The sequence below is a fragment of the Pezoporus wallicus genome, unplaced genomic scaffold, assembly GCF_028554395.1.
Source record: "Pezoporus wallicus isolate ANWC-B61680 ecotype Strahan unplaced genomic scaffold, APGP_CSIRO_Pwel_v1 contig_2908, whole genome shotgun sequence".
Lineage (NCBI taxonomy): Eukaryota > Metazoa > Chordata > Aves > Psittaciformes > Psittacidae > Pezoporus > Pezoporus wallicus.
Genome location: NW_026642179.1, coordinates 1,157,717 through 1,184,332, shown reverse-complemented (window position 1 = coordinate 1,184,332; position 26,616 = coordinate 1,157,717). Strand labels below are relative to the sequence as shown.

At 37.3% G+C, this 26,616-nt stretch overlaps 2 protein-coding genes across 2 annotated transcripts in view; one reads left to right on the top strand and one right to left on the bottom strand.

Moving 5' to 3' along the window:
• The window catches only part of PIK3C2G (phosphatidylinositol-4-phosphate 3-kinase catalytic subunit type 2 gamma), a 208,370-nt gene extending 196,462 nt beyond the window's left edge, over positions 1–11,908 (top strand). Inside the window, exons 32-33 of the mRNA XM_057428016.1 lie at positions 5,577–5,702; positions 11,241–11,908. Of these exons, the coding sequence (XP_057283999.1) occupies positions 5,577–5,702; positions 11,241–11,393 (279 nt within the window). The 3' untranslated portion in view covers positions 11,394–11,908. The remainder of the gene's footprint in view (positions 1–5,576; positions 5,703–11,240) is intronic.
• A 2,428-nt stretch (positions 11,909–14,336) lies between these two features.
• Positions 14,337–26,616, bottom strand: part of PLCZ1 (phospholipase C zeta 1) — a 52,834-nt gene continuing 40,554 nt past the window's right edge. The window contains exons 9-12 of the mRNA XM_057427933.1: positions 22,474–22,646; positions 19,339–19,471; positions 17,493–17,642; positions 14,337–14,495 (exon numbers count right to left, since the gene is read on the bottom strand). Of these exons, the coding sequence (XP_057283916.1) occupies positions 14,413–14,495; positions 17,493–17,642; positions 19,339–19,471; positions 22,474–22,646 (539 nt within the window). The 3' untranslated portion in view covers positions 14,337–14,412. The remainder of the gene's footprint in view (positions 14,496–17,492; positions 17,643–19,338; positions 19,472–22,473; positions 22,647–26,616) is intronic.

Genomic DNA, 26,616 nt, shown 5'->3' with positions numbered 1-26,616 from the left:
TGGAGAGAAGTAAATCCAGAATATTACTTCCTCTCCTTCACTTCCCCTCATTCGTAAATATTTTCATCACCTTCTGCCTGACTTTAGAGGAAAAAAACATTTCAAAAATAAACTGCTTTTTTAAACATCTATACAAGCAGTAGCAACCGAATTCCTTAAAAACATTAGTTATTATCAAGGTCAAGTAGGCAGGTCATTCTATGAGGAAATTGTTTAGTTGTGACTTATTTGTATTTGAAGTAGCACAAGGAGTCAGCTTCTCAATTCAACTCAAAGTCTTTTATTGGCAGATCAAAATCGCATGGGTTCTTTTCCCCATAGGCAAAACAGGAAGAGCTATGGCATGTCTGTTGAGAACTTGGTTTTATAACTTTTCAGCCTTACAGATTTTTATAGCTTGAATTTACTCACAAGAATATGCAATTGAAGATTTAAGACAGTAATTTAAATTGGGAGTAAATTCTTTATTTTTTGTGTTAATGAAATGACTACAGAATTAAACATAAATAAATACAATCTAAAACTTTGTGTTTTTTCTGTTTTCTTGATCACAAGTCCATTCAAGCTATAAAGGTTTTGCAGAGCAGTTAAAATGCAAAATGGCATTCCCAAGGTACCCTTTGATTTTCTTCTGGCCTGGACTGTGAACAGAAATCAGTAATTTCTGAGCCATTAATAACAGCAAGGGAGGTTTTTACTGGATTTCAGAGTTACTCATAAGCCCACTAAAAATCTTTAGTCCATGTTTATAATGGATGCACCAGAACAGATATTCTTTGGTGCAAATGAGACTGCCATTTAGGTCAGGTATTCTTCACGTTCACCTAAGTTTACAAATGTGCTAATGCAGACTGGGTTAGAAGCAAAAGATAATCCAAGGGTTTTGTTCACTAAATGTGTCACTAATATGACAGAAGACATAATCTTTAGAACAAAAAGAAATTATGTTTTCTCCATTCTCCTTTATCCTCCATTCTCCTTTATTTCAATGCTCAACTCATATATGAAAGCCTGAGAAAGGTCTAGTTTGTTCAGAAGCTTGGGATTTTTTGCCTGCCTTTTTAGCTGCCTTAATGAAACAGTTTACTTCAAATTTCACCTTCTTTAGATTTAAAAAGATAACTTCTGCCATGTTAATCCCAGCCTTGTTTTTGCACTATGATTGTCAAACTGCTAAGATCCCTCCTTGTCCCTCCTAGGTAGGGTCTAGCAAAGTACAGCTCCTTTCACAGCCATTGCAAGTCTTATCTCAGGAGATCCTTCAGTGAAGCAGGCTTTTCACAAGAAAAGATAAACTTATTGTACCAATCGGAAGAGAAGGCATGCACACTCATCACACAAGCTATCCACACTCTGCTCTTGCAAAGCCGTGGCTGATTTATACCTGCTCTCATAGTTCTGAATGGTGTGTAGTGGGACAGAACCTTTTTAACAGACACTGTCGTTAGATATATTGTGTCATACGAAGAATCAGGGAAGGGCAGTTGAGAAGTGGAAGATGCAATCTATCCTGAAGAGTGTTTAGCTGAAGCTTTTTATCGCTTGATGGCATAACACTGGGACTGCAGATGGAGATTTGGGGCAGTTGTGGAATTTAGAGTGGCCTGTTTCCCTTTCCTTGTCAAGGGAAGATGAAGTGGAAAAATGTTATCTGTAAAGCAAGGGAGAATAAAGGCCAAACAACCCAGCAACCAGAACTAAGATCTCTAGTTGGAATTCAGGTGGCTGCAGTTTAAATTGGCTCTAACAGTCTGGCTGCTGATTGCTACTATTCGTGAAAAGTTTCTTTGTTTTAGTGCTGCAATATCCCAGAGCAACTGCTCTGCTTTGAGTTCTCTCTCTGACTTGCTAAAATAATCTATTTATTTTCTGTCTTGACCCTCTCCTCCCACTCACCTCTTTCAAAATCTTTGTTGCTGACATGGACAGTGGGATTGAGTGCGCCCTCAGCAAGTTTGCCGATGACACCAAGCTGTGTGGTTCGGTTGATACCCTGGAGGGAAGGAATGTCATCCAGAGGGACCTTGACACTCTTGTGAGGTGGGCTGGTGCCAACCTCATGAAGTTTAACCACGCCAAGTGCAAGGTCCTACACCCAGGTTGGGGCAATCCCAGGCACAGCTACAGGTTGGGCAGAGAAGAGATTCAGAGCAGCCCTGCGGAGAAGGACTTGGGGGTGTTGGTCAATGAGAAATGGAACATGAGCCGGCTTCAGTGTGCGCTTGCAGCCCAGAAAACAACCGTATCCTGGGCTGCATCAAAAGGAGCATGACCAGCAGGTCAAAGGAGGTGATCCTGCCCCTCTGCTCTGCTCTTGTGAGACCTCACTTGGAGTATTGTGTGCAGTTCTGGTGTCCTCAACATAAAAAGGACATGGAACTGTTGGAACAAGTCCAGAGAAGGGCCACAAGGATGATCGGGGGACTGGAGCACCTCCCATATGAAGACAGGCTGAGAAAGTTGGGGCTGTTCAGCCTGGAGAAGAGAAGGCTGCGTGGAGACCTCATAGCAGCCTTCCAGTATCTGAAGGGGGCCTATAGGGATGCTGCGGAGGGACTCTTCATTAGGGACTGTAGTGACAGGACAAGGGGTAACGGGTTCAAACTTAAACAGGGGAAGTTTAGTTTGGATATAAGGAAGAAGTTCTTTCCTGTAAGGGTGGTGAGGCACTGGACTGGGTTGCCCAGGGAAGTTGTGAATGCTCCATCCCTGGTGGTGTTCAAGGCCAGGTTGGACAGAGCCTTAGGCGACATGATCTAGTGTGAGGTGTCCCTGCCCATGGCAGGGGAGTGGGAAATAGATGATCTTAAGGTCCTTTCCAACCATAACTATTCTATGATTCTATGATTCTGTGTATTTAGCTACATTCAAAGGGATAGGAAGAAGTAGTTTTCTCTCTGTGTTTCATATGGCCACAGCACCACTGCAAAGTGCCTTCTTAGGTTTTGGGAGGAGTCAGCTCATGGAGAAAGGTTAGTAAGCTGAAAGCTAGATAATATGCCACCATTGCTAGCAGGGAAGAAGGCGCAACTCATACTGACAATTTTATCTGGGGTTTTTTTCCTATTCATCGTATGTGCTTCTCGATACCCCATCCTGTTAAACAATCACAAGGCAATCAGCTTGAATTCTTTCCCTGGAAAGTGAATGCCAGATTGAGCCTGTTTCAGATGCAAACAATGATGCCTTGATCTTTGCCTTTGTTGTCTTGAGGTGCACAGTGGGGCACAGCACTTGTGATTTGCCCTGTCCTATCTGGCAGCTCAAAGGGGAGCAGAACCAGATGGATGCAGACATCCTGTTACCTCTGAAGCCCATTACTTATCAGATGGGCTCCTCATCCCTGTGCCCTTTGCAGCTACAGCTGACCTCAGCTTTCAAAATTAGCTCTGACAAAGTGTCTGGTTGGGAAATGCACTGCTGGGATGATTTATAAAGCCTGATATATTGCAAGACTCTCCCTATACTCTGTTCCCATGCTTGTACTAGGCCACAGCAGTTGAGCTGATAAGGTCTTCTTCAACAATGACATCCACACACCCCCCCCTTTTTTTTTTACCACATTCCTTTTTTTTTGTCTTAAACAACTAAAATCTGTTGACCTTCAAGTTATGGTGATACTTACCTATTCATTGAGCAGGGAAGAGCTTGATTACAGTGAGGATGCTTGGGCTGGTATTTAAGGCTACATTTATTTCTCCTTCCTGATTTTTAAAAGGGTGTGCAATTTACTGTTATTTATAATCCTTGGTTGAAGTTTTAGTATTTTCCTCAATCAACAGAGATGAACTTTCAAATGGACAATGTAAATTAAAAATCTTGCGTTAACAGTGTCGTACTCTGTCCTAGGAAAATATTTGTTAGTTTCACTGCAATTTAACGGCATTCTTACTTTCACCATTGAATGCCATCTATCTAAATCCCATGTACATTTTAAATCAGATGGACTTTGGGGAGCTTAATATGGATAACATCAATAGTTCACATGGCGCTGACAGTATGTAATGATTTGAGTAGTGCATCCTTTGATGCTGTATAGTGTTAACAATAGAAGTAATAAGCTTTAGCAGTTGACCACATCATCTGCCTTGAAGGATCATTTCAGATAACAAAACCCAGAGATTTGTTGTGCAAGAACTGATTGTTCACACACACAAGCACTGTTTTTCTTCCCATAGAAAAGTTATTTATTGCTAGGACACCAGCAGTTTCTCCTGTCACAAGGGTATGTTGTTGATAATGCCTGGAGACAACCACATATTTCTAGACACATACTGTGAATAATCAAACTCCAAGAAATTATTCTGAGCCAGGTAAAATTACAATGGGAAATATAAATGCAACTGCCTGTGTAATGCTGTGTAATGCTGCCTGCTGAACCCAGGACAGTTCATCAATTCCAAACATTTTAAGATCACTTCTTTTTGCCTGTATTTGCATTTGCATCCTGTCACTGGATTGCCTGTGACTTCTCAGGTAAACTTGTTGCCTAAAATGCTGATAATACAATACCAATTGCTGATATTTAATATGCCCTATTTTATGCTTTCTGATTGTATACTATGTTACCAACACAAAGGTTTCTGGTTAATTATAAGCTAAGCACTAAGTGACATATGCTGGCAAAATACATGTTCCATAGTTTTTCATTATTATGTTTCTTCTGGGTTCTTTTAAAGCCTCTCCTACCACCAGTGTGGTTTCTGAGTCATTGTAATGTTGCTTTAGGAATGACCTTACAGCTGTTCAGAAGTTATCGAAAAAACTCCCCATACACCAGCATTAGCTTGTAGCTGAGCCTGGTTAATAGATTGGCTCTGCCTTCAAGTAGCTGCCATAAAATGGAATATCTGGAATAGAATAATAGAATCACAGAATTGGAAGGGACCTTAAAGATCATCTAGTTTCAACCCCTCTGCCACGGGCAGGGACACTTCCCACTAGACCAGGTTGCTCAAAGCCCCATCCAGCCTGGCCTTGAACACTTCCAGGGAGATGGCATATCATTCAGTATCCTGAACTCGAAAATTACAGCTGAGTGGGGGAAGAGATCTGAAAGACTGTTATTGTAAGAATTCTATTCTGCCCATATTGCTGCAGGAAAAACTCCTGGCTTTTCTGTAGTAATATGCTTTATGAAATATCCTTAGTTAATAATCAGTTCTCCTCAGCATCAGCACTGTTACGTAAGGGTTAAAATCAATAGGAGCTTGCTCGCTAGAATCCAGTTTCTGTGCATTGCTCTGGAAAATAGAAGGGCTAGACTTTGTATCAGATTAAGCACAGTTAAAGTAGACTGAGGCTTAAACGGTTTTCCATCAGAACATAAAATATTAAAGATAGGCCATTTTATCTTGTTCTTGTATTATTTCATTTCTATTTTCCTGATTCAATGTTAAGCTGAATTCTAAGAATACCTGTTGTTTACTCCACTAGCACTCCAGTTTAGCCAAGAGAATACTGAGAATCTAACATGTTTCTGTGTCTGCTTAAAGTACACATTTAATTTGGTACTTTTTATTTGTTTTCTTTGCTAGAACATGGGCATTCATATTTATGACCACTTTGTTTTTCAGCGCCTCCCAGATGGTTCTGCCCCAAGTGCACATGCAGAATTTTATCTTCTGCCGGATCCCTATGAGGTCAGTCAAAGGAAAACAAGAACAGCTCCAAAAAGCTCTGACCCTACTTATAATGAAATCGTGAGTACCAGTCACTTTTTTGCACCATTTCTCACTTGATTTTCTTTGCCCACTCTTGAAGTAAAATAACAATACAGGATTTAGAGATGTTGCAATGAGTAAGATCAAAAAGGAGGAACATATCATAAGCTGAACCACAAATAGGGACAGTCTTCTGCTTTCCATCTTGCTCAGAAATGAAACAGTCTCTTATGCGTCTCTCTTCAGGAAAGCAGTTGGATTATTTCACTGCTTTATCTTACCCCATAACCACAGTTACATGCTAGCCAAATGAGACCGAGAGTTGTTGCAGCAAAACCTATGCTGTTTTCAATGCAGATTTTTACAATAACGTAAAAAAGTACTAATTGAATGGATGCTATTATTCATATTCACATTTGAAAATCAACAATCAAATTGGTTGGCACTGTCCTAAATGATAATACAATAATAAATAGCCAAGTTCTTTTTATGTAAAAAAGCTAGCAGTTGACAGCCGTATATAATTACTTCACACACCACTGAAATGCTCATGCCTCTGGGGTGAAAAGAAACAGTTGTATAGGGAAGCATTTACAACAGAATGGGAAGTGGCATAAACTATATTCTTTTGTAAGGGCAGGTTTGATTCAAACAGTAGGTGAAATTGGAGATTATAATTGTTGCATATAACGAATCTCCTAAAGACCTCAAAAAAATTTACAGACATCTTTGAACAGGTTTTAAAGTGCAAGGCATGGAAAATACTACCACTCCACCCTTTTTCATAGATAAGGTATGATGAAACGTAAGTTAGCTGAGACTGAGTCCTTATCTCCTCGTTTCCCAGTCCTGCGGTTTTAATATTTTTCTTTTCCCACATCTATTTGATTACAAAAGTTAACTACTTACTAATGACTTTCAGTGCTTCTGTAAGAGTAATATTGCTGCTAACAGCCAAGACAGATGGTATCAGAGGGTGTACCCCTCTATGGTACTGCAGTAGAATAACAGAGAACTAGGATTTTTTTTTTTTTCTTATGTTCTTTCCTCTTTTTACAATCAAAGAGATGGTGGAATGAGTCCAATTGACCTGTCTGAAGAAATTCCTTTACATTTGAAGGGTATTTAAAGCAAAGAAATATGATTATATAACATTCATTGTAAAGTATCCCAAGTGTACTACAGACAAGAACCAGCCAGCAATGGTGGAAGTCAATTATTGTGCTAATCATTTTCAGATCAAGTTGAATGCAAGAAAATCCCAAAATACAGTAGTCACTGGGAGGAGATTTAATTGTGGTTGAGGGGCATTCCAATGCTGTTAAGAGAAATTCCATGAAAACTTTAATATCCTTTGCTCAAAATTCACAGCCTTCTTCACAGATGCTCAGTCTTTTTCACCAGGAACTGCTAATCGCAGTGGGGACATATGGTTCCGTTGAACTTGGACATTTCAAACCCAATGCTTGTGCTGTTAGCAGCTCTGTTCTTCCATATGTGATGTAATTCTGTATGCATTTTCTGTCCAAGGCTGGTAGACTGAGGCAAAAGCCACTCCAGGGAAGAAAAACTACTAAAAATATGAGTCAGCTGTCTTTTAAGTTAGTTACTGTCCAAACGCTGTGTACAGAAATGTACTAGCCTTTTTTATGAGTTCATAAGTTTTTATTAAAGCCAAATCGCTGGAAGGAAGCTGTATATTAATTTCTTTCTGTGTTTGAGACTGAAAAAAAAATCTGAAATGTGCTTCTCTTGGGTATTTTTGGTTTCAGTTTTGTACTTCTATTGCTCATGACTGCCTACAGCAAATTATGAGCCTTGCAAAAGTACATTTTATTTTTGATTTTTACTCATGTGTGTAAGAGTAAAGATGTGAAAGTCCGGGAGGGATGACAATAGGATGAACTATGCCAAATGCTTTGGTGTTGCTTTGAACAAGCACTCCTTTATTTCTCTTGTTCCTTTATTTGGATTTGGGAGTTTGTTGCATTCACGTTGGTATAACATTGCATTAAAAAATGATGGTTGAGAAGAAGAGGAAAATGGAATGCAATGTGAAGAGAAAAAAAAGTATATACTTGTTTATAGAGCAACATTAGGAATCAATAAGAGTTACTCAAGAGGTTCCAGAGTAGTAAAAGAAAGTAAAAAAAAACCTGAAGATAAATCTGAAAGATTTAAGCTTAAACTCTTGCCAAGAAAGGCTGCAATGACCAGAACCAATAGCAGTGGGGTCTTGCTCATATATGTAGCATTTGCCCAGAGACATGATTCAAGGTCTCAGTTATCCCCAGTTTGTACACACACCCACAAAATAAGCAAACCTCCAAGACAAAGCAGAGTGTGTATTGACAGAATGAAGTCAGAAAGAAGTCAGAACAAGAAAGACCTCTCTCAGTCCTGCCCTTGGGCTGTGGCCAAATGTGAGCAAATATACCTGGGCCACATCAGCGTGTTGGTGCTATTGCAGTTGCCCTCAGAGCAGGGGGGATGCTGGCCTGCAACACCCGGAATAGCCCCAGCAAGCTTGATGGAAGAGGAGGAGAGAACTGCACCAGAGGCCACAGCTGCTCCCTCAGCACCATGTGTCAGAGATAATTTGGGCAATTAAAAGCAAATCTAGGAACTGTGCCATGGCTACCTAAGGAGAAGCAACTGTCCCGCATTTACAATTAAAATGTCATTAGACTCCTGTAGGTCAATAGTACTTCTCTTTTTGGAGCCAGGTATTCTTGAATTCCAGCCTTAACTGTCCCACTGATTTGCTGCATGGCCACATATAACTCACCTCCATTTGATTTGGCTATATAAATAGGATGCAAATATTCTTACTACACAATCATTTCAGTACTTAACTGTTCTGACTATGAAATGCTGGTGCCTGTTTTATCCACATACTAATTCAGCTATCTTGAGACCTTTCTTCTGTCCCTACATCCTGACGATTTATGCCTTACTCCAGCTGAATTTGCAAACCATTTTAGAAAGTTTTTAGGGATCATTTGAAAACTACATGCCCTGCACTGTAAGGTATGTCACGGCTCAAGGTTTAAAGCTTCCTTTTGTCCAAACATTGAAATTTCCTCAGTTCACACCTGTTATAATTTACTATACTGAAGATTTCTTTACTCTTACAGCTTACATGTACATTTTTTGTGATTTCAAGCAACAGCTGAAGATGACATCTTTATTCTATTGGCAAAGATATTAAGGCATCTTTCTACAGTAACCTTAGTATCACTTCAGTAATCAAATCATAGATTTATTCTAAATTGTATTATTGCATCTTATACCTGTCCTTGCTTTTTGAATTTTTGTTCATCATTTCACTTTGGTTTTGATGGGGAGATGCCACTGGGAACAGATATGGGAATCCAGTGCCACTGGAATTTTTCATTCACATACAATTTGGTATGTGGTAACCATCAGAACCAAAAAGCACTGGGAGTGACTTTCATGGAAGCTATTCCAAATCATGTTTTACAAAGGTTTCTAAATAGAAAAGGGAATGTAAGACCTCTCTAGTAAAAGCCAGTTAAAAAGAGTGAGTGTGACTGTTTTTTTTCTCCCCCACATCCTGTGGCAGTATTCATCTGCACAGCACTGATGATCCCCCTACATCATGTAGCTTAGTATCCTGTCCGTTGTGCTTGCTGCCGGAATAGCTTGATGTCCTGTTCAGTCTGGCACTCGCTGCAACATCTCTGCAGCTTGCAGTGCAGACAGAATCGGTCTGTAGTCCCACGAGCGCAGCCAAGGCCATAATGGTTCACTCGTTGAGTTCAGAAGCCACCTTTGTGCTGCCGGGCAGTGAGAGGAGCATTGCTGATGTGAAGCCTCTATCAACTCTATGCCTGTCTGCAGAACATCTCCCTTGGCCATTTCTGCTTCCTATAATTGGAGGTACACAGAGGTCTCAGCAGTCCAATGTAGAAACCCAAGCTGCATTCGAACTGCAGAGTAAATCCAAACAGGTTGACTGGCAAACACCCTTTAGGCAGTTTCACTTTCCCATTCTCCTGAAGTGACAGTATGTCACTGTGTTTGCTTTCTAAACTGCACAGGGAGATTAAAATTTAAAGCATTTTACATTGCAACTAAAATAGAAAATCATTTCCAGCCATACAAACTTTAGATTAAATGTACTTCCCTTAACAAAGCTTACCTTTCAGGCCTGAAACTAGCTGAGAGCATTCTTTCACATTTTAGCAACCCACATGCAGTTCACTCAGCAGTTTTTGGTTAATGCAGAGACTGAAATGTAGGAATCTGTTCTGAATGCAGCTTGTTCTTGTTAGCCTACCACTCCAGACTGGTTTTTTTAAATTCAGGAAATACACCATTAACCTTTCATAATTAACCTCAGTGTCTTCTCATAGTATTAAGGTAATTTCAAGGATATTTTAAAAACTATAGGATTTAGTAATCTTCTAAAGAAATGCTAAGCAAGCTGTCTCATTTAATTTGAGAAGTATTAACAGCACTAGTCGAGTAACCGAAACATCTAAATTTAGTAAATTCCACTTGCTAAATTGGGTGCAAACCCAGAGGTGTTCGAATTCTACAACTTCAACTGAGTGGGATGAGCTTTCTGTCATGTTTAATATTTGACAACCCCATTAAAAACCGCAAGCATTTTTATAATGGGCACATTTGGATGCAGTTAGCAACCAGAATCATGCATAAAGTGATTTGTATTGAAATAGTAAAATTTATAGAGGTTTTTTGATCTAGAACAGTTATGAAATTTTATGGAAGTTTTGCTTAGAAGAAGTATGGTTTTGCTTTGGATTGATCTTTTTTAGTTCTGGCATGTAGCACAAGGTTTAACCGCAAGCACAGTACTGAGGAAAAATTCTGAGGTACTGTGCATTGATGTGATACACCTTTATAAGAAATATCAATGCAACAGAAAGTTGATTTAAGGTACTACTAATGCAACATACATAGGTTAAAAAAATTGACATCAGCACTATTTTCCTCAGTTTTTTTTCTGATTTTTGCAGAAGAGCAATAACATTTCTCAAAGCATCTGTTATGAAAAGGTAATCTACACTTCTGCAGAATTAGCTATCTTTTGTTTTCATGCAGCTGCCCATGATGAGAACCTTCCATCTGAATCTCTTCTCCAGAAAATGAACTATATTATCATTTTCTGGTGAACTTCATGAAGGAACTGATATTCACATTTGAATTCAAAACTCTGCTTAAGTTAGAGTTTCAGTTTTCATGGGGAAAATTATACACACCTATTTTTTTCAAGTGTTGTGCAACACAGGTTTCAGATTTATTCACAAATGCTTGGTAATCAGATTTCACAAGCCTAAACTGTCAGAATCTCTTTTATATAAACTACGTATGGTCAAATATATTTCTGAGGTAAATTCACTAAGTTAAGGGAACTTGGCTGATGGTTAGTAGTTTATAATTATGGCCGGCAATTCAAAGCAATTCTCACAAAGTTGTATTGGTTATCCTGAATGCTGTACTAAAGTAATTGTTTTGCCTGACAAATAGATTTACAAATTCATATAACTGTTGTTTGTTTTTTTTTTATTTTACTGTATGTTATTTCAGGTTGTGTATGACAAAGTCACAGAGCTCCAAGGCCGTATACTGAAGCTTGTTGTGAAAAGCAAAGGAACATTTGTGGGAGCTGTTAACATTCAACTGAGCAGTGTCCAGTTAAATGAAGAAAAGTGGTATCCACTGGGAAACAGTGTAATTTAAGTGTTGTCTGAGATAATTCAATTATTTATCCACTAATGTTTCTTTATCCCATTTCCCACGGCACATTTTGTCTCAGTTGCCCTTGAGAATATGCAGTCGTCTGCTGATCACATACCTTAACATTTCTAATCATAAGGCTATTATCTTAAAATCGCTACCATCTTCCTGCAACAGATTCCTGTCAGTGTGAGTTTAAGAAATCACATGCTAGGAACCTGTAGCAGAATGCAGGAAGTTCTTATGACAGCAGTAAAGGTTTTTGTTTTGTTTGTATTAAGTAGTACGGTAAGAATGTTAAAATCTGTACACATTGAAGTGTGGGGCCTAATTCTTTGCCCATTAATTTGACTATTGAAACAATGCTGATGATGGTGTAGTTTGTCAGCATCCTCTATGACCCCACTGCATATAATGATTTCACCAGAGAACCATGGGATGGTTCCCTGGGTGCCACTACATTTCAGATGTCTGGCAAATTTTACATTACATCTTATACAATCAACACTTAAGAAAAAAAGAAAGAACTTAAAAACTTTGCACTTTACACATTTTGGGCAATATATGTTGGTGCACTTTTAACTTTTGATGTAATGTACCACTCAATTCAGGATATTAATTTGTCAATAAGATATATCATTATTTATTTTATTCTGTCATTCAAGAAGCAGATATAACTGGCTATTTGTGGGAATAAAGGAGAAGGCAGGAGCTAATACCACAAATAAAACATAGTGAATGTGAGCTTTCAGTGTGGTATTTGTTAAAGATTACACTATAAGGAATCTTTGTTCACCAGTCTTACTGCATTGCATTCTTACTGCTGCGTAAGGGAATCAAGTCAATACATGCATTGACCTCAGGGCTATAAAATGTACATATACATATTAAACAATGAATGTGAGTGGTTCCTTTGAGCTCACTGAGGTAATTATGGACTCTGTTCTTCAAAGCATTTTTACCTAAATTGAGGAAGCACTTAAGCACATCTTTAAACATTTAGCATGTGAGCAGCCAGATTGAACTATCCATTACTGCCAGCCTCTTAGACATACATAGCTGACCATGTATATATACCTTTCCAGGACCAAGGGCACATTTTTAAGGCACAGGAGACATGTTTATCTGAGATCTGATCTGCTGTAAAATTTTAAGTTTCCATATACTGACTAGGTCTGACATTTTTTCTACCAGATAGAAAAGAGGGATAGTAATGGCAGAAGCTGAACATATTTGCCTTCTTCTCTCAAAAGATACTCACAAATCAGTCTTCAGAAGGCAGTGTTGTATAAAGCTCCTGAAATGGCACTCAGAATGTTATTTAGGAAGCTAAATAGGCTGGAGTTTTTCTCAGCATCAAACCAATTGACTATGCCACTTGGTCAGTTTTTATCTGAGAATAATTTCCCCAGGCAATCTGCTGTATTAAACTCCTCAGTAAAGAGAGCTGTGGGGAACTTTTCTTGAATATTAATATTATTAATATTCTTCAGAGCTGAAAAAAAGATATAAAATATTTACTACATGAAAGGGATATTGGCTAGCATACAAATATGATCACTACAAAGATCAGTAATTCTAACATTTTAGATTATAGGCTTTCTTGGGTAAAGAATCAAGTGTGTTGTCACTCAAGCACAGAAAACACATTGAGGCCAGATTAAACGTTATCAAATTACCTGACCTTAAAGTTCAATATTGATTTTAGTATCTTCTTAGTCTACTGTCTTGGTTTCCTTATTATAACTATAATGTAATTTTCTAATAGTCTTATTTCCTGTGACATTTTCTAATCATTGTTTACTGTGTGACCTGATTTTCCATCTTAGAGCAACATTACATAAAATAACATTAAAATGGCATTAAATAAAAAGAGCATTAAAATGTAATTTTATCAGAACTGTCTGCAAACATCAGCAATACTTTTCAGTATTAAAGAAATAAACCTATCAAAATAGCATCCTTTAAAAGAAAACACCACATGTTTGAGTAACAAAGCTGTGGTTAACTGGATAGATGATACTTTCCTGTGGAAGCTCAACAGGGCTTCAGTTTTGTAAGGAAGATGGGAACATTGTGTCTTATGGGTAAGATCTACACCAATAGCTATATCAGGCAAGAAGTTGTCCTCAGAGAACTTAAATCACACAATCAGCCCTTGCCTGTTCAAAAATTCTTCTAATTCACCTCAAAGCATTGTACTTCCTATTTCCTGAGTTCACAGTCGAACATTGTGTCTTATGGGTAAGATCTACACCAATAGCTATATCAGGCAAGAAGTTGTCCTCAGAGAACTTAAATCACACAATCAGCCCTTGCCTGTTCAAAAATTCTTCTAATTCACCTCAAAGCATTGTACTTCCTATTTCCTGAGTTCACAGTCAGATGTATCCTGAGCGCCCTGCTGTTAGGAGGAACACAGCACTTCACAAATCAGTCTGCAAATTATTTGTCTGTCTTTAGCAGCAGGGGTTTGAAGACTAATTTGAGAAAAGGTATTGATATTAGCATCTGAGTTTTTATCATTTTAAGAGCTGTTTTTTTCCTCAAAACTATTTCCCAGGTAGCAAAATTACAGTGGACATAGGTGTAGCCCAATCAGAAAGGGTACATGGCATGAGTAATTTTTCCTGTTTTCTCAGAGAGATACAATGGTAAGAAATTTTGTTCAATACAAATAAAAATCACAGTGTAACATGCTCAAAATTTTTCAGTCTCAGATCATAAATATTAGACCATTCTTCTCAGTAATTAATCATAATTCTGAAACTACCTGAAAGTGAAATAAACTTAATTTAAAAAATATCCAAAAAAGTCCAGTCTGTGTGAGTAATGGTAGAGCCAGCAGCAGTATCCGTTACTTGTTCAGGATCCTATTTACCCACACAAGAAGTCCCATTAGCTTAATAAAACCTCAAGAACATACCGCTCTGGAAAACAGACCACTGGGTTGTTGCAAGCCAGGGGATGTTGCTTTATTGAACAGGGGATGATCATTCAGAACTATTACTGCAGAGTGTCATTAGTAGTACCATATATGAACAAACAGTGATGCAGGTTTGAGACTTTTACCATGTTTGTCCAACAGGGGAACGTTACGGTAACCTGTAAATATAATGACACTTTATTAGTGTATTAGTGTATCAACCACAAACACAAAGATTAAGATAGAGTGGTTTTATGATCTATGCAAATAAGAAATAATTTATGATTCTCTAAATAACTCTTTAAAATAAACTGAAATTATGCAAAACCCATATCCCATTTCTACTGGTTTTCTCCTCTACATTTGCAGTATTTAAATTCTGGTATGTTTTGACACAAAGTGAAAAACTCCAGTGTATTTCAGGATGTGGTGTTTTTTTTCAAACTAAAGACTTTTAGCTCAATAATATGTAAACATGGAGAAAGCATGCATTTTAACATCCAAAGATATTATGTGCTGCATGCATTGTTCTGGCAGCAAATTAAATAGCTTGTGAATCAAGAGTGCTAATGCATTAGAGAAGAATGGTGTTGCAGCAGTAAAGAACTGTCCAGCAAATGCAAAAAATAAATGTAATGTAAGATCTTCTGCCATGACATCTTAAGTCTGTTAAGCATCTCTTTTTATATCTGAGTGATTCCCAGTATCAGAAATAGGGCATGCCTCAGAAACTACATGTTAATCTGGTTGTCAAAGCAGTTGGAGAAACTATAGTTCTTCAACTTCACACTTAATTTACCTCTTCAAAGAACAAAATCCCTTCTCCAAAACCCTGAGCCTGTATTTCTTTAGATCACTGTAAATGTCTATTATTTCATAATAATAATGTAACTTTTGATTAAGAAACATGTTCCGTGTTTTATCTGTGTATATGTAACTGCAGCTATTTAAGTAAGTATCTTCTGGGCAGCAGATATTAAAGTTGAGGCCAGGCAATATGCATTTGAGATAACTTTTAGAAGTTGATTTCAGAAGTGTCTAGAAGACATGATTTATTTCCTATCCAAAGTTGCATTCAAGGACAAAGACTCATTTCTAAAGACCATGTTCTAGCCCCTACCTAGAGAATATTCTACAAAGCATTCTGAAAGGAGTAAAACCTTTTTATAGTATGAAATAATTAACTATTAATTGATCCAATGATAATAGCAGTAATAATTGGACTCCTGTCTACATGGCAGACTCACTGGAGAGGGACTGTAACCCAGGACCCCACTACTCTTACTAAAGACCATTCAGTTAGAGAATTATTCTCACTTTCAGCCCTTCTGAGTCTACCTACTTAATCAGAGCATACCTACTTTATCACTGCATGAAAAATAAAATACTGGCACATGTAGGCAGCAAGCATTCTTCCCCAGTGTATGCTACAACTGAGCTGAGAGGCTGCTGCTGGGTAAAGGAAGGCAGTAATGATATACATTTGAATACTTTCAAGAGAAAATCCAGTGGAGAGTGGCAATGGCACAACTTTGTCCCACTGCCTGTCAAAGAAAATAAAGCGCGCTCAGCTTTTGGAAGAAACTTGCCCTCAGGGATATGAATCCCAGGGAAGAAGGCTCAATCTTGTGATACACATTAAAGCAACTGGAGCCATGAAGAGTAAAACTGAAATCCTAACTCACTCTTCAGCTTGGTTTAGACAGTTCTTTCTTAAGAAGTCTAGGCTGTTGTGACTCCCTCTGTAAAGCACATTTTCCCCTTTCACTATTTAGGGAACTTAAGTAACTGAAGCAAAGCCATGGTTGCAGACTGGAATCCAGAGGTCTCAATGCTAAGCATTGCGATAAATTTTGCAATTATCTGTCAGTTCATCTCTTAGAAGCACTTTTATTTATGCCTCTGGGCATCTTCAGGACATCCTATATTTTTCATGTTGTGTTAAGTGGGAGTTGGGCAATTTGTTTGGCACTGTTTTTACTTTTTATACGTATACTCATTTTCTAGCATTTTGAAGTGCTACACTCAAAATCTTTCCTGTAGAATCAGCTTGCTCTTACATTTTCAAAACATGAATTCCCAGTTTTGACTGAAATTGCTACAGCACATTAGAGACAAATTGATGTTTTTTCAAGCATATGCAAGCCTCAGTGCCTGCTACATAGATTTGTCTCAGACATCCTGAGTTGGCATGGGGTTTTAATCTTTATCCTGAAATATATAAATAAAAGGAAAGTAAAAGGTGATCAGTGTAAAAATTTATGTTGGAAAAAACAAAAAAAAGAAGTGTGCTTTAAGTGTAATGTCTTTGTTCTTGTGTAACTCCTTAACCTCAGCTAAGAATCACAAACAGCTTTATGATTTCAGAACCTGAAAAGAAAAAGCCATTAAAAATCCTGTTAACCTTAATAAAAAAGGCACAGTGCCAGTTGCCTGTTCTAACATTTTGCCTTCACATCTTCATTCACTAATAAAAGTTAGTTATTTGTTTTGTCAGAAATAGCTTTGGAAATTCAATATAGTAAGTAGCCATTTTACGTAAGCTTTTCTCCTTGGCCTGCTGACTTCTGTGTCTGCTCTTTATGTGCTGCCTATTAATCATGTACAACTCCAGAAGCTGTACACTAAAACAAACACTAGAACGAAAAATACCACAAATATTTTCCTTAATTTATATTCTTCATTCTCCACTCTGAAAAATTGAGCATTTTTACCTGGTTACCTGAGCATTTTGGGGGGTTTAGTTTTTAGGAGATTTTGGGTTTTGGCTTTGGTTTTAGTTTTTTTTAATTTGGCTTGTATTAGGTTTTGAGCCTGAGTAGAAAGTGCACAAAAATGTTGCCTTTATAGTGCTTCTGACTAATCTCTTTTCCTGTTTCCTATTGCAGTGTGTTAAAATACCATCTGAGAAGTTGTTACCTAAATGGAATAGTGCAGTAGAAATGATTGACTGTCATTAATATCCTTTTGATTTCTACACTGTGGACTTGCATTCGGAGACTACAGTGACTTAAAAGAGAGTGCAATTTTTACATATGGTTGTGCAATTCTCCTTTGGGAGATAAATATCTAACAATCGTACACTAATGATAAAAACCTGAAATACTGTTATTTTTTGGTTTTGGGGGGTTGGGTTTTTTTTGAGCCATTATAGGTGGCTCACATAAAAATATTACCTTTATTCAGGCTGAGCACCGGTAAAGTGTATTGACCAAGGAATTCATTTGAACTCAGTGGTATCTCATCCTCCACACAGAAGCGTATCAATGCCAGTTCTGGAACTTGGATAGTAAAAGAGAAGGTTTCATCCCATCTAGGGCTCAAAGCTGATGAAAAGAGAAAATACACCGTATCAAAATACTATTGCATTCATTCTACTTAATACCTGAATTTACTGTATCTCCTATCAATAGTCTGAACTGAACTGAAAAAGATTCATTCTTTTCCCTAGATTTCTGTGCCCATTTAAATAAATGATGAGACTTCCACTGACTGCAGCAACATATAAGTCATACTTTTTGTACAGATTGTGGACTATCAGATGTAAGTTCTCAGAATGAAGCAAACATAGAGAGCTTGGGACTTGCAGGCCAGCCCCTTCTAAGAGTTTGTCATATATTAGCTACATAATAAAGTAAATCAAAAGCCTAAGAAAGTTACTGTCATATCAGAAGAGAATAAAGTGGGACTGATAGCCAGGTTAAAAGCCTCTGCTCAACTAAAACTTTCCTATAGCCAAACCAATTTCATGGTTTTGCCAAAATTTCTCCTTTTACAGCACTGGAAATGAGGCAGGAGCTAAACAAATTAAGGTATCAAAGCTATCACTTGACTAAAAATGCAAAAAAAAGGATGTGGAAAAGGAGGGTGGTGCTTTGTCTTGAGAAAAGAAATTCAGGGGCCGATTTAAAACAGCAGCAGCCATCCACAAAAAGGAAAAAAAAAAAAGGCATAGAAGCTGAGAGATCACAGGGAGCTTTTCGTCTGAAGCATAAAGATCTATATAATAAAGGTAAGTGAATACTCGAAGACAACTACAAAGAGTACACTGTCAAGCAATTAAGGGACTAGTCCTACTAGAAACTTCATATGAGCTAAGTGGTTAAGTGGTTCAGTCACAGAAACCTCAGAAAAAAATAATTTCTTTAAATTTAACAATTTGTGTGCTGGTTTTGGCTGGAAAAGGGTTAATTTTCTTCATATCAACCCATATGGTGCTATGTTTTGGATCCGTGACCAAAACAGTGTTGCTAACACACCAGTGTTTTAGCTATTGCTGAGCAGTGCTCACATAGTGTCAAGGACTTCTCTCTTTCTCATGCTGCAACTCCCCCCCTTCCCATCTCAGCAAGGAGGCTGGAGGTGCACAAGAAGTTGAGAAGAGACACAATCAGGACAGCTGACCCCAGCTGACCAAAGGGATCAGTCAGTTGCTGATCCCAAGCTCATATAACATTATGCTTAGCATAAAAAAGCTGGGAGAAAGAAGGAGGAAGATAAAACATTCAGAGAGTCTGTCTTCCCAAGTAGCCATGACATATGACAAAGCCCTGCTTTCCTGGAAATGGCTAAACATCTGCCTGCTGATGGGAAGCATTGAATGAATTCTTTTGCTCTGCTTGAATGCACAGCTTTTGCATTACTTATTAAACTGTATGTCAATCCAAGAGTTTTCTCACTACTGCCCATTCCACTGAGGGAGAGTGAGCAAGCAGCTGTGTGGGGCTGAGCTGCTGTCCAGGGTGAGCCCACAACAGTGAGTAAAGACAATGCATTCTAACTTCCTGCAGGAGAGTACTACTAACTAGGAGAGTTCATGCTTCCTTAGCCTACTAGTCTACAAAACTGGAACGTAGCATGAACTTCTGCTACAGGTTCTGTGCCAGAATATCCTAGTCTAGAGAAAAATAATGGCAGTCTCTATCAGTACATAACTTCTTCAGATGAAAAAAAAAAAAGGTAATTCATTATAAAATATTATTGCGCTTTGTTCACAGTCAAAAGAGTAAGACTTATGCTTACCATTGCTTTTTATAACACTAGATTTTTTTTTTCTTTGATCTTCTGGAACACCATAGATTTCTATCTGCACCAAAGGGTCAGCTTTGTTAGTCTTCAACACGTTACTGAGTGGTAACTGATGACCACTGATGAGCTGAAAAATTAAAGTTGTAGTTTACTGAAATAACTAAGAATGAGCTTTACATAGTAGCCATGTAGTAGTCATAGTAGCAAAAAATGTTACATCAGAAACAACTATAAGAAGCATACACCAGCCATAAGATATTATCATATACATATTCAATGCAATGAGATTAAGAATATGGTGCTTCCCATTTAATTTAATTTGTGGCTAATTTCATAGAACAGTTTGGGTTGGAAGAGCTGACTTTTAAAGGTCATCCAGTCCCACCTCCATGCAATGAGCAGGGACATGTTCAGCTAGACTGAGTTGCTCACAGCCCTATCCAACCTGACCTTGACTGTTTCCAGGGTTGGGGCAGCCACAACTTCTCTGGGCAATGTATTCCAGTGTTTCCTCACCCTTATCGTAAAAGCATAGATAAATAAATCTGATACCATGCTTTAAATAAAAATTTTCTGGTTTAAGTTTTTGTTCAATATTTAGTCGTTAAAATTATACTTGATTACCATGCAAAATAATAATGTTGGGGAAATCAGTCTTATGATTTTTTCATTTTCTGAGATCAAGCTCATAAATTCTTATTAAATCTGTGTCCAGTGGACCAGCACTAACACCTACAGTAACATCAGCATTATGTTACAGGGTATGTAGCAGACTGCCTTACCTGTGTTCCCTCTCTATCACGGTAACACATAAAACCTCTGTATTTAGTAGGCTCCCTGATGTTTTTCTCCTTAATTTAGTTAGCTACCTGGAAATTTAGCCTCACACTGCCCTGTTGTCTGGCACCCAGCCTAAGAAAGGATTTATGAAAGTCACAACTTTTTCTGCTTTCTATCTACAGTTCAGGACATCTAGGAAAGAATAACCATCTGTACTGTAATCTGCTTTTAGAAATAAACACATGGAATATATCAAGAGAGATATACAAGCCTGCAAGCCTAGGTGAAAGATACGACTCGTGATCCAGATCTCAGGACTAAGCATCAAAACTCATGATACAGATTCTTATTCCCCTGTCAACCACCTAAAAATCAAACCCCACAGATTCTACTTTTTGCTTGGGTATTTGCTGTATCACCTTGTTCCAAAAATGTTCTAGCCTGAAATGTTGAAGCACAGCGGCTTAGCAAACCCTGGTACTGTCCATTTCTTTCCAGAAAGCAGCTAACACCTTCACTACGTAAGGTCCAAGCACTGATGGACTGCCCACTTACAGCAGAGGCTCTTTGACATGCTTGAATATCATGATGAAAATTCGGACATATTGCCCAAGTCCTGTTTCCCAATCTTACCCCACTGCATTATTATATCTAACTATATTTTCCACAGGGTAGGAAAAAAGGAAATTTTTTTTCAGCACACAGTGGCCAAAATCCGTAAATCCAATCGATTTTTGAGACCCGATGTGAAGTAGACATATAGAGAGAGTAATAAATAACACAGTAGGCTCAAAAGGTTTCTTATAGAGTACCTTGCATATTTGTATTTCTGCTTCAAAGGCTATGTGCTTCTTGTTGGTGGGAATTGTGGCACATCATGTTAAGAGGGATATTGAATTCCATAAAATTGAGCCCTGTGCAATTTTTTTGTTCACTTACATTCTTCACTCAATCACAGAGAAATTTACCCCAAGTTGGTTTATATCTTTGCCTTCTGTTAAGTAATTTTTCCAATAATTGCTTCTTTAACAGAAGCTAGTTTTCCTTTGACTCCTGCCCCTGACTCTTTTTGTCTTCAACCATTTCCTGGCTTTTGCTGCTGACTTTATCAATGGGGCTCTCTGCACCCTACAGTCCCTCGGCTGTTAGGATGTTGTTGCTTCTTTGTGTCCTTCACTACCCAACCTACAGTCTCAGTCTGAATCCTCAGTCTATAAAGCTGGCTTTCTCTTTTCCAACTTCTTCCAAACTCAGAAATTTCCTTACAATTATCAATGATTTTTTCTGTCTCCCACATTACAATTGTGGATTTTTTCTCATCTTAATTAATTCCAGCTTTATACAGATAAGGGCTAAAATAACTGCTGTATATGCATGGGTGCTTGAAATCATTCAGTAATGTCTATTCATAATTGATATGCTTACTATTAGGACACTAAAGTGTTCTTGATTAGGTGTACATTATGTAAGTATTTTATAATTGTTATTAACTAATGCTTTATCTCTGCCATTTATTTTTCTGAAAGAAACAAAATATTAATTATACACTAAATTTATGATAATTAAATGGATTTATACCAGTAGTGTACTATGTAACCAGAAATAGCACTTTTTCATTGGAAAAGGTATTCTAAATAGTGAACAATTGCGAAATATCTACTTGGACTCAAAATAAGTTTTTTCTAACCCATTATTTTAAAAGGGGATGTATTTCTAATATTTTTAAGAAGTAAATCAGATTTTAATTTGAGAGAAGTAAGAAGTAGAAATTATTCAAAGGCTTATTGATTCAGCCCCCTTTTTACACTTATTTATATCATTTTAGGATGACAGCTCTTTATGTATGCACGGGAAGATAATGAAATTTAAAAGAAGCATAAGTCTTCCTATTGCATCTTTAAACATTTCCATTTGTCAGTTAGCATTATAATAGTATATGTGGTACTACTAATACTTAAAATAACACCAGAAATGCACATTCAATTTTTATTCAGATTTCAGTCCCCACAACGGTAACTGACAGGTCCCTTTGTCAGCTACACTTGAAACACAGTGAAAGTTACATTTCTGCATACAACACCATGAAAACTCATGTATTTTTTCAAACTCTTACAACTTCTGAACACCTATGTATTTTTAGCAAACATAAGTGAACTACATATGGGAAACCATCCAAATAGTAGTAGATACTATATGACAGTTTTAACACGTTGTTAAGAAAAAAGCATTAAAATTCTCAAGAACCCGAAATGGGGATAAAATGACAAATAATACATAAAAATAGGTCTGAACTATGTGACATTTGTTTTCACATTTTATGGAACAAACCAAAAACTTCCCTAAGCTTACCTTTATTGACAGAGACATGGGTTTACTGTGTCTTCCCACATTGTGTGGGGTAAAAGATGAACCTTGATTTCTCAAGAATTCTGGTTTCAGAATGTAGCCAGAACCACCATTGTCTAGGAATTTTCCATTTTGCAATTCCATTTGCACTCCCGGTGTCTGGAAGTTTAAGGCCACTATAAAATTAAATAAATATTGATTTTAGTGATTTACAGTCCATGCTACTTTATAAAACAGCTCTCTGACAGTAAACTCAAAAGCAAATAAGATTAAAATAAAAATCTTTCAACTCATATGTAAGATTCTGTTATTTCTCTTAAATTCAGCGGTATTCAATGATGAATTATTCACATGCAAATGAAGTGCATTATTTAGAACTGCGCCACGTTTTAAGAAATACTTATAGTTCTTTTTTACACTGCAGTTGTGTTGCATGATTTTCCTTTTCTTTCTAAACTAGACCTTGGATAATATGAAATGAGAGATCTTTTTTCTCCATAAGGACTAAATTCACATACTTGTTTCTCTACAGCAGCAAGACCCTGCACCCTGAACCTGCTTACACAGTTTTGGTGCAGAAGGCAAAAACACAGGTTTATAACTAACCACAGTTATGGTGCAGAATTCATAAAAGCCTGTCACCTGGAAGATCAGTAAGCTTTAGTTTAGAGTTAGAATATTCAGTAAAAATACATGTATGTTTATAGAAGTAGAAGCAATTTTAAAAGTGTTCTTAAATTTATATAAGTGATCTCTCTTCAGGCTTAATCCTCTGGTCCTGGTGTTTACTGTTAGTATACACCTGATAGATTTTCCTTTCCTTGGCTTTTCACAACACTTCTGGTTTGCTGCAGGAGCAATAATAAAATAACACATTTCTCATCAACAGGATATTGTAATTCATGAGATAAAGCTGATATTGAAATAGACCTGCTTAATGAAATTTCCACCTATTCCAGTACACTGGAGCTTCTTGTCACATTCAAAATAGAAAATGCACAAGTCAAATCAGTGAAGTGATAACATGACATGTGTTAAGTAGAAAATGATAAAAAGTGATTTACTTGATGGCTTGGTAGGGAAAAAAATGAAGACTTTAAACAGTACAAGTGACTCATAATAATTCAGGAGGACCTTATTACATGTTCCTATGGAGATAATATAAATACACTGAATGAACATTTGGCAGAAATCAGAAATCCTTATCTCATATGGAAAATGCAAGAAAATTAGATCTGTTTCACTGCAAAAAAAAAATACGTGTTTCTTCACTGCTTTGATGATCCTTTTAAAAAAATCTGCAGTAAATGACACAAATAGGAGCAGATCTGTAGAGTGAAGCAGCTGGTATTATGGATGGAATGTTTGCACTACACATGTTTTCACTGGGGTTACTTCAGAGCGAGCTCTAGCTTGGTCCCATGACCTCAATACCAGTTAATAGCTGGAATACGTCAAGTGCTCCCAGACTGCCATCCTTTATTTCATCTGAAAGGAATCCCATCTGTGCTAGCTAAGATTGCTCTGCAACATGACCCAACATGCAGTAAGGAGGAACAATTGGGAACCTTGCATAAAAAAGCCCCAGAAAAACAAACAAAAACAAAACAAAAACCACAACATGCACTCCCGTTTTGAACTAAATGCTAATGTGTCAATATACAAAGCAACTTTAAGCCTGTTTTACCTTTGACAACAGTAATTAAACTATTAAATGTTCGTATTACCCACTGCACACCGCTGCCTTTTTTAAAGAGGGTAAGTGTTCTCTTGTATAGTTTAGCAGTGGTTCACAATTTGTTTTTTAATACTTAACACATCATCCAGAAACAGCCCCAAATGTGGTGCTATATGACCCTTGTATCTTAATACACTGATTCAAGCAGTGCAATGAATGTTAAAGAGTTGCAACCCTGAGACGCCTTGAAGCCTAGGTCCTGGTATGATCTACAGATAACCCAGAATCTCTCAGTGCATGGGTAATTCCTAGGCATACTTTCAGGATATGTGGTTTAAAAAGTGTAACTGAAATTAGTCAAATTGAACAGTCATAGCTTCAAATAGCCGCTTCCACATGATCAAATAAATTACATGATTGCACATAATGAGACTGTTGCTAAATTTGCCAAGCTTTATACGATGCTAAGCAGGAAAATCTGATTTAACAACAGAAACAAGCAGAAGAGAATACTTTGCATTTTATCATATTAGGAAAATTACTTTTGCAACACAAGTGAAGGGCGACGTTATCATGGGTTGATATCTTCGAACATCAACACTATATTTTTATATCACTTAATTTTACCTTAGAATAAATTAAAAATACAATGAACAGTTGTTTTAATTTACCTATTGATTTCCCAGTTGTAATCCGATTAAGGTAAGCAAATTGGAAATTTTATACTATATTCTCTGGATACTTACTTCTACTATATTTGTTTGCAAAATTCATAGCTGCTTGGGCATCCCAGGACACTTTATGGAGTACTGTTGAGGCATAGTTTTTCTTTTTAATAAGATGTAGTTATCACCCTTACACTCCTTGAGAAATGGCAAAATTCATAAAGTAAAACCTATGTTTGCGGTTGTCTAGCAGTGTGGTTTTAGTAACATCTTTTTCTGCAAAGAAGACTGAGTTTTACCCAATGTTTCATTTTAGTTTTGCTGAATTCAAGAAATGAACTGTCAATAAATGCCTTGTACTGTTGTTTTATGAAAAGGTAGAAATTTAATGCATGTACAAATAGAGCTTCAAACTCCTGGTTTCGTTTGGAAAGAAGACCAAATAAGATTAGTGTGAAAACACCTAAACAGTGCCTAATCTTAATGTATTGTTTCCATGGGAAAGTAGAGGCACCTGAAGTTTAACACTGTGTAAGTTAAACTTTCTCCTCAGTCCTTTCATTAAGCACCAAAAGCATCAAAATCAAAACAGCAGAGGACCAGCTGAGCAAAGGATTCCTGCATCAGATCCAACTCTTCCTGAAACCATGAGGCCACATCTCCTTCAGATCAGAATATTTAATACTCAAGCCTTCTTGCAAAGTACCAAAGCTGCCATGGCTATCCCTGTTGGCCCCAGGTTAAATAACTGTCATAGCAAATGCAAGTTAGAAATAGCCTAGATCTGAAAAGGAGAAACAATCCATAATACACAGATGAATACAAAGGGTATATTTCATCACACACCTATGTATCACAAGCAGTTAACTGAAGTATTTGGATACAGTACCTTCCATAATCACTACCTTTCAAGACATAATTGATTTTTAGACAGAGAGCAAAAGCTTTTGAAAACCAAAGTGAGGAATGAGTTCTTAGATTTTTAAGTGACTATGATTTGAAGATGGTTGAAGAAAACTGCATGTCTTTTGTCTGTGATGCTGTCTCCCAATTAATATTCCTATTGGGACTTTGAAACTGTCATTTTTTTTTACATTTTATTATTTGCCTCCTGGTTCTATTAACTGTATTACGACCCTAAGCTTTAATATATTTTCTGTATTTAAAGGGGAAGATTTTAAAATGAATAAGCACAGATTTGTCACCAGTTTTCCTTAAAATGTGTTACTTAATTGCGTTTTATGCCATTTAAAATCCATCTCAAAATGTCTGAATTTTATGCAATCTCCAAAAATACCCTATGCAAAAAGCACTCGGTGCCAATGTTTCTATCTCTATGATTTACTTCACTCATTTGAGTCTAAAGAGATGCAATAGATCACACTTCCAAACCTTTGATCAGTCTTACTGCTATCCCTTCAGGTTTTTCCAAGTGAATATGTTCTTAAAATGGGCTGCTCACAGTGAATGCAATGCATCTTTTGTGCCTTATATACCAAAAATTTGAATTGAATTCCACGCAGACTGGGAAAATCAAAACAGGACCACATCAGAATGTTCTGGTGTATTTTATCATTGTCTATGAGATGATCTATGTGATTGGATTTGAAGACATTGCATTCATTCCACATTAGTACTCCCAGATAGGTGTTGACTCTCTATCCTTTCTTCTCACATGCAGGTTGCAGCTGCTCCCAATCCATCACTGCCCAAATCTACAGAAATATTTTCAGAAGTCCTTGTGTGACTGGGTAGCCCACATTACTTTCTCCAAAAAGATATAGGTGGCTTTTTAAAAATTTC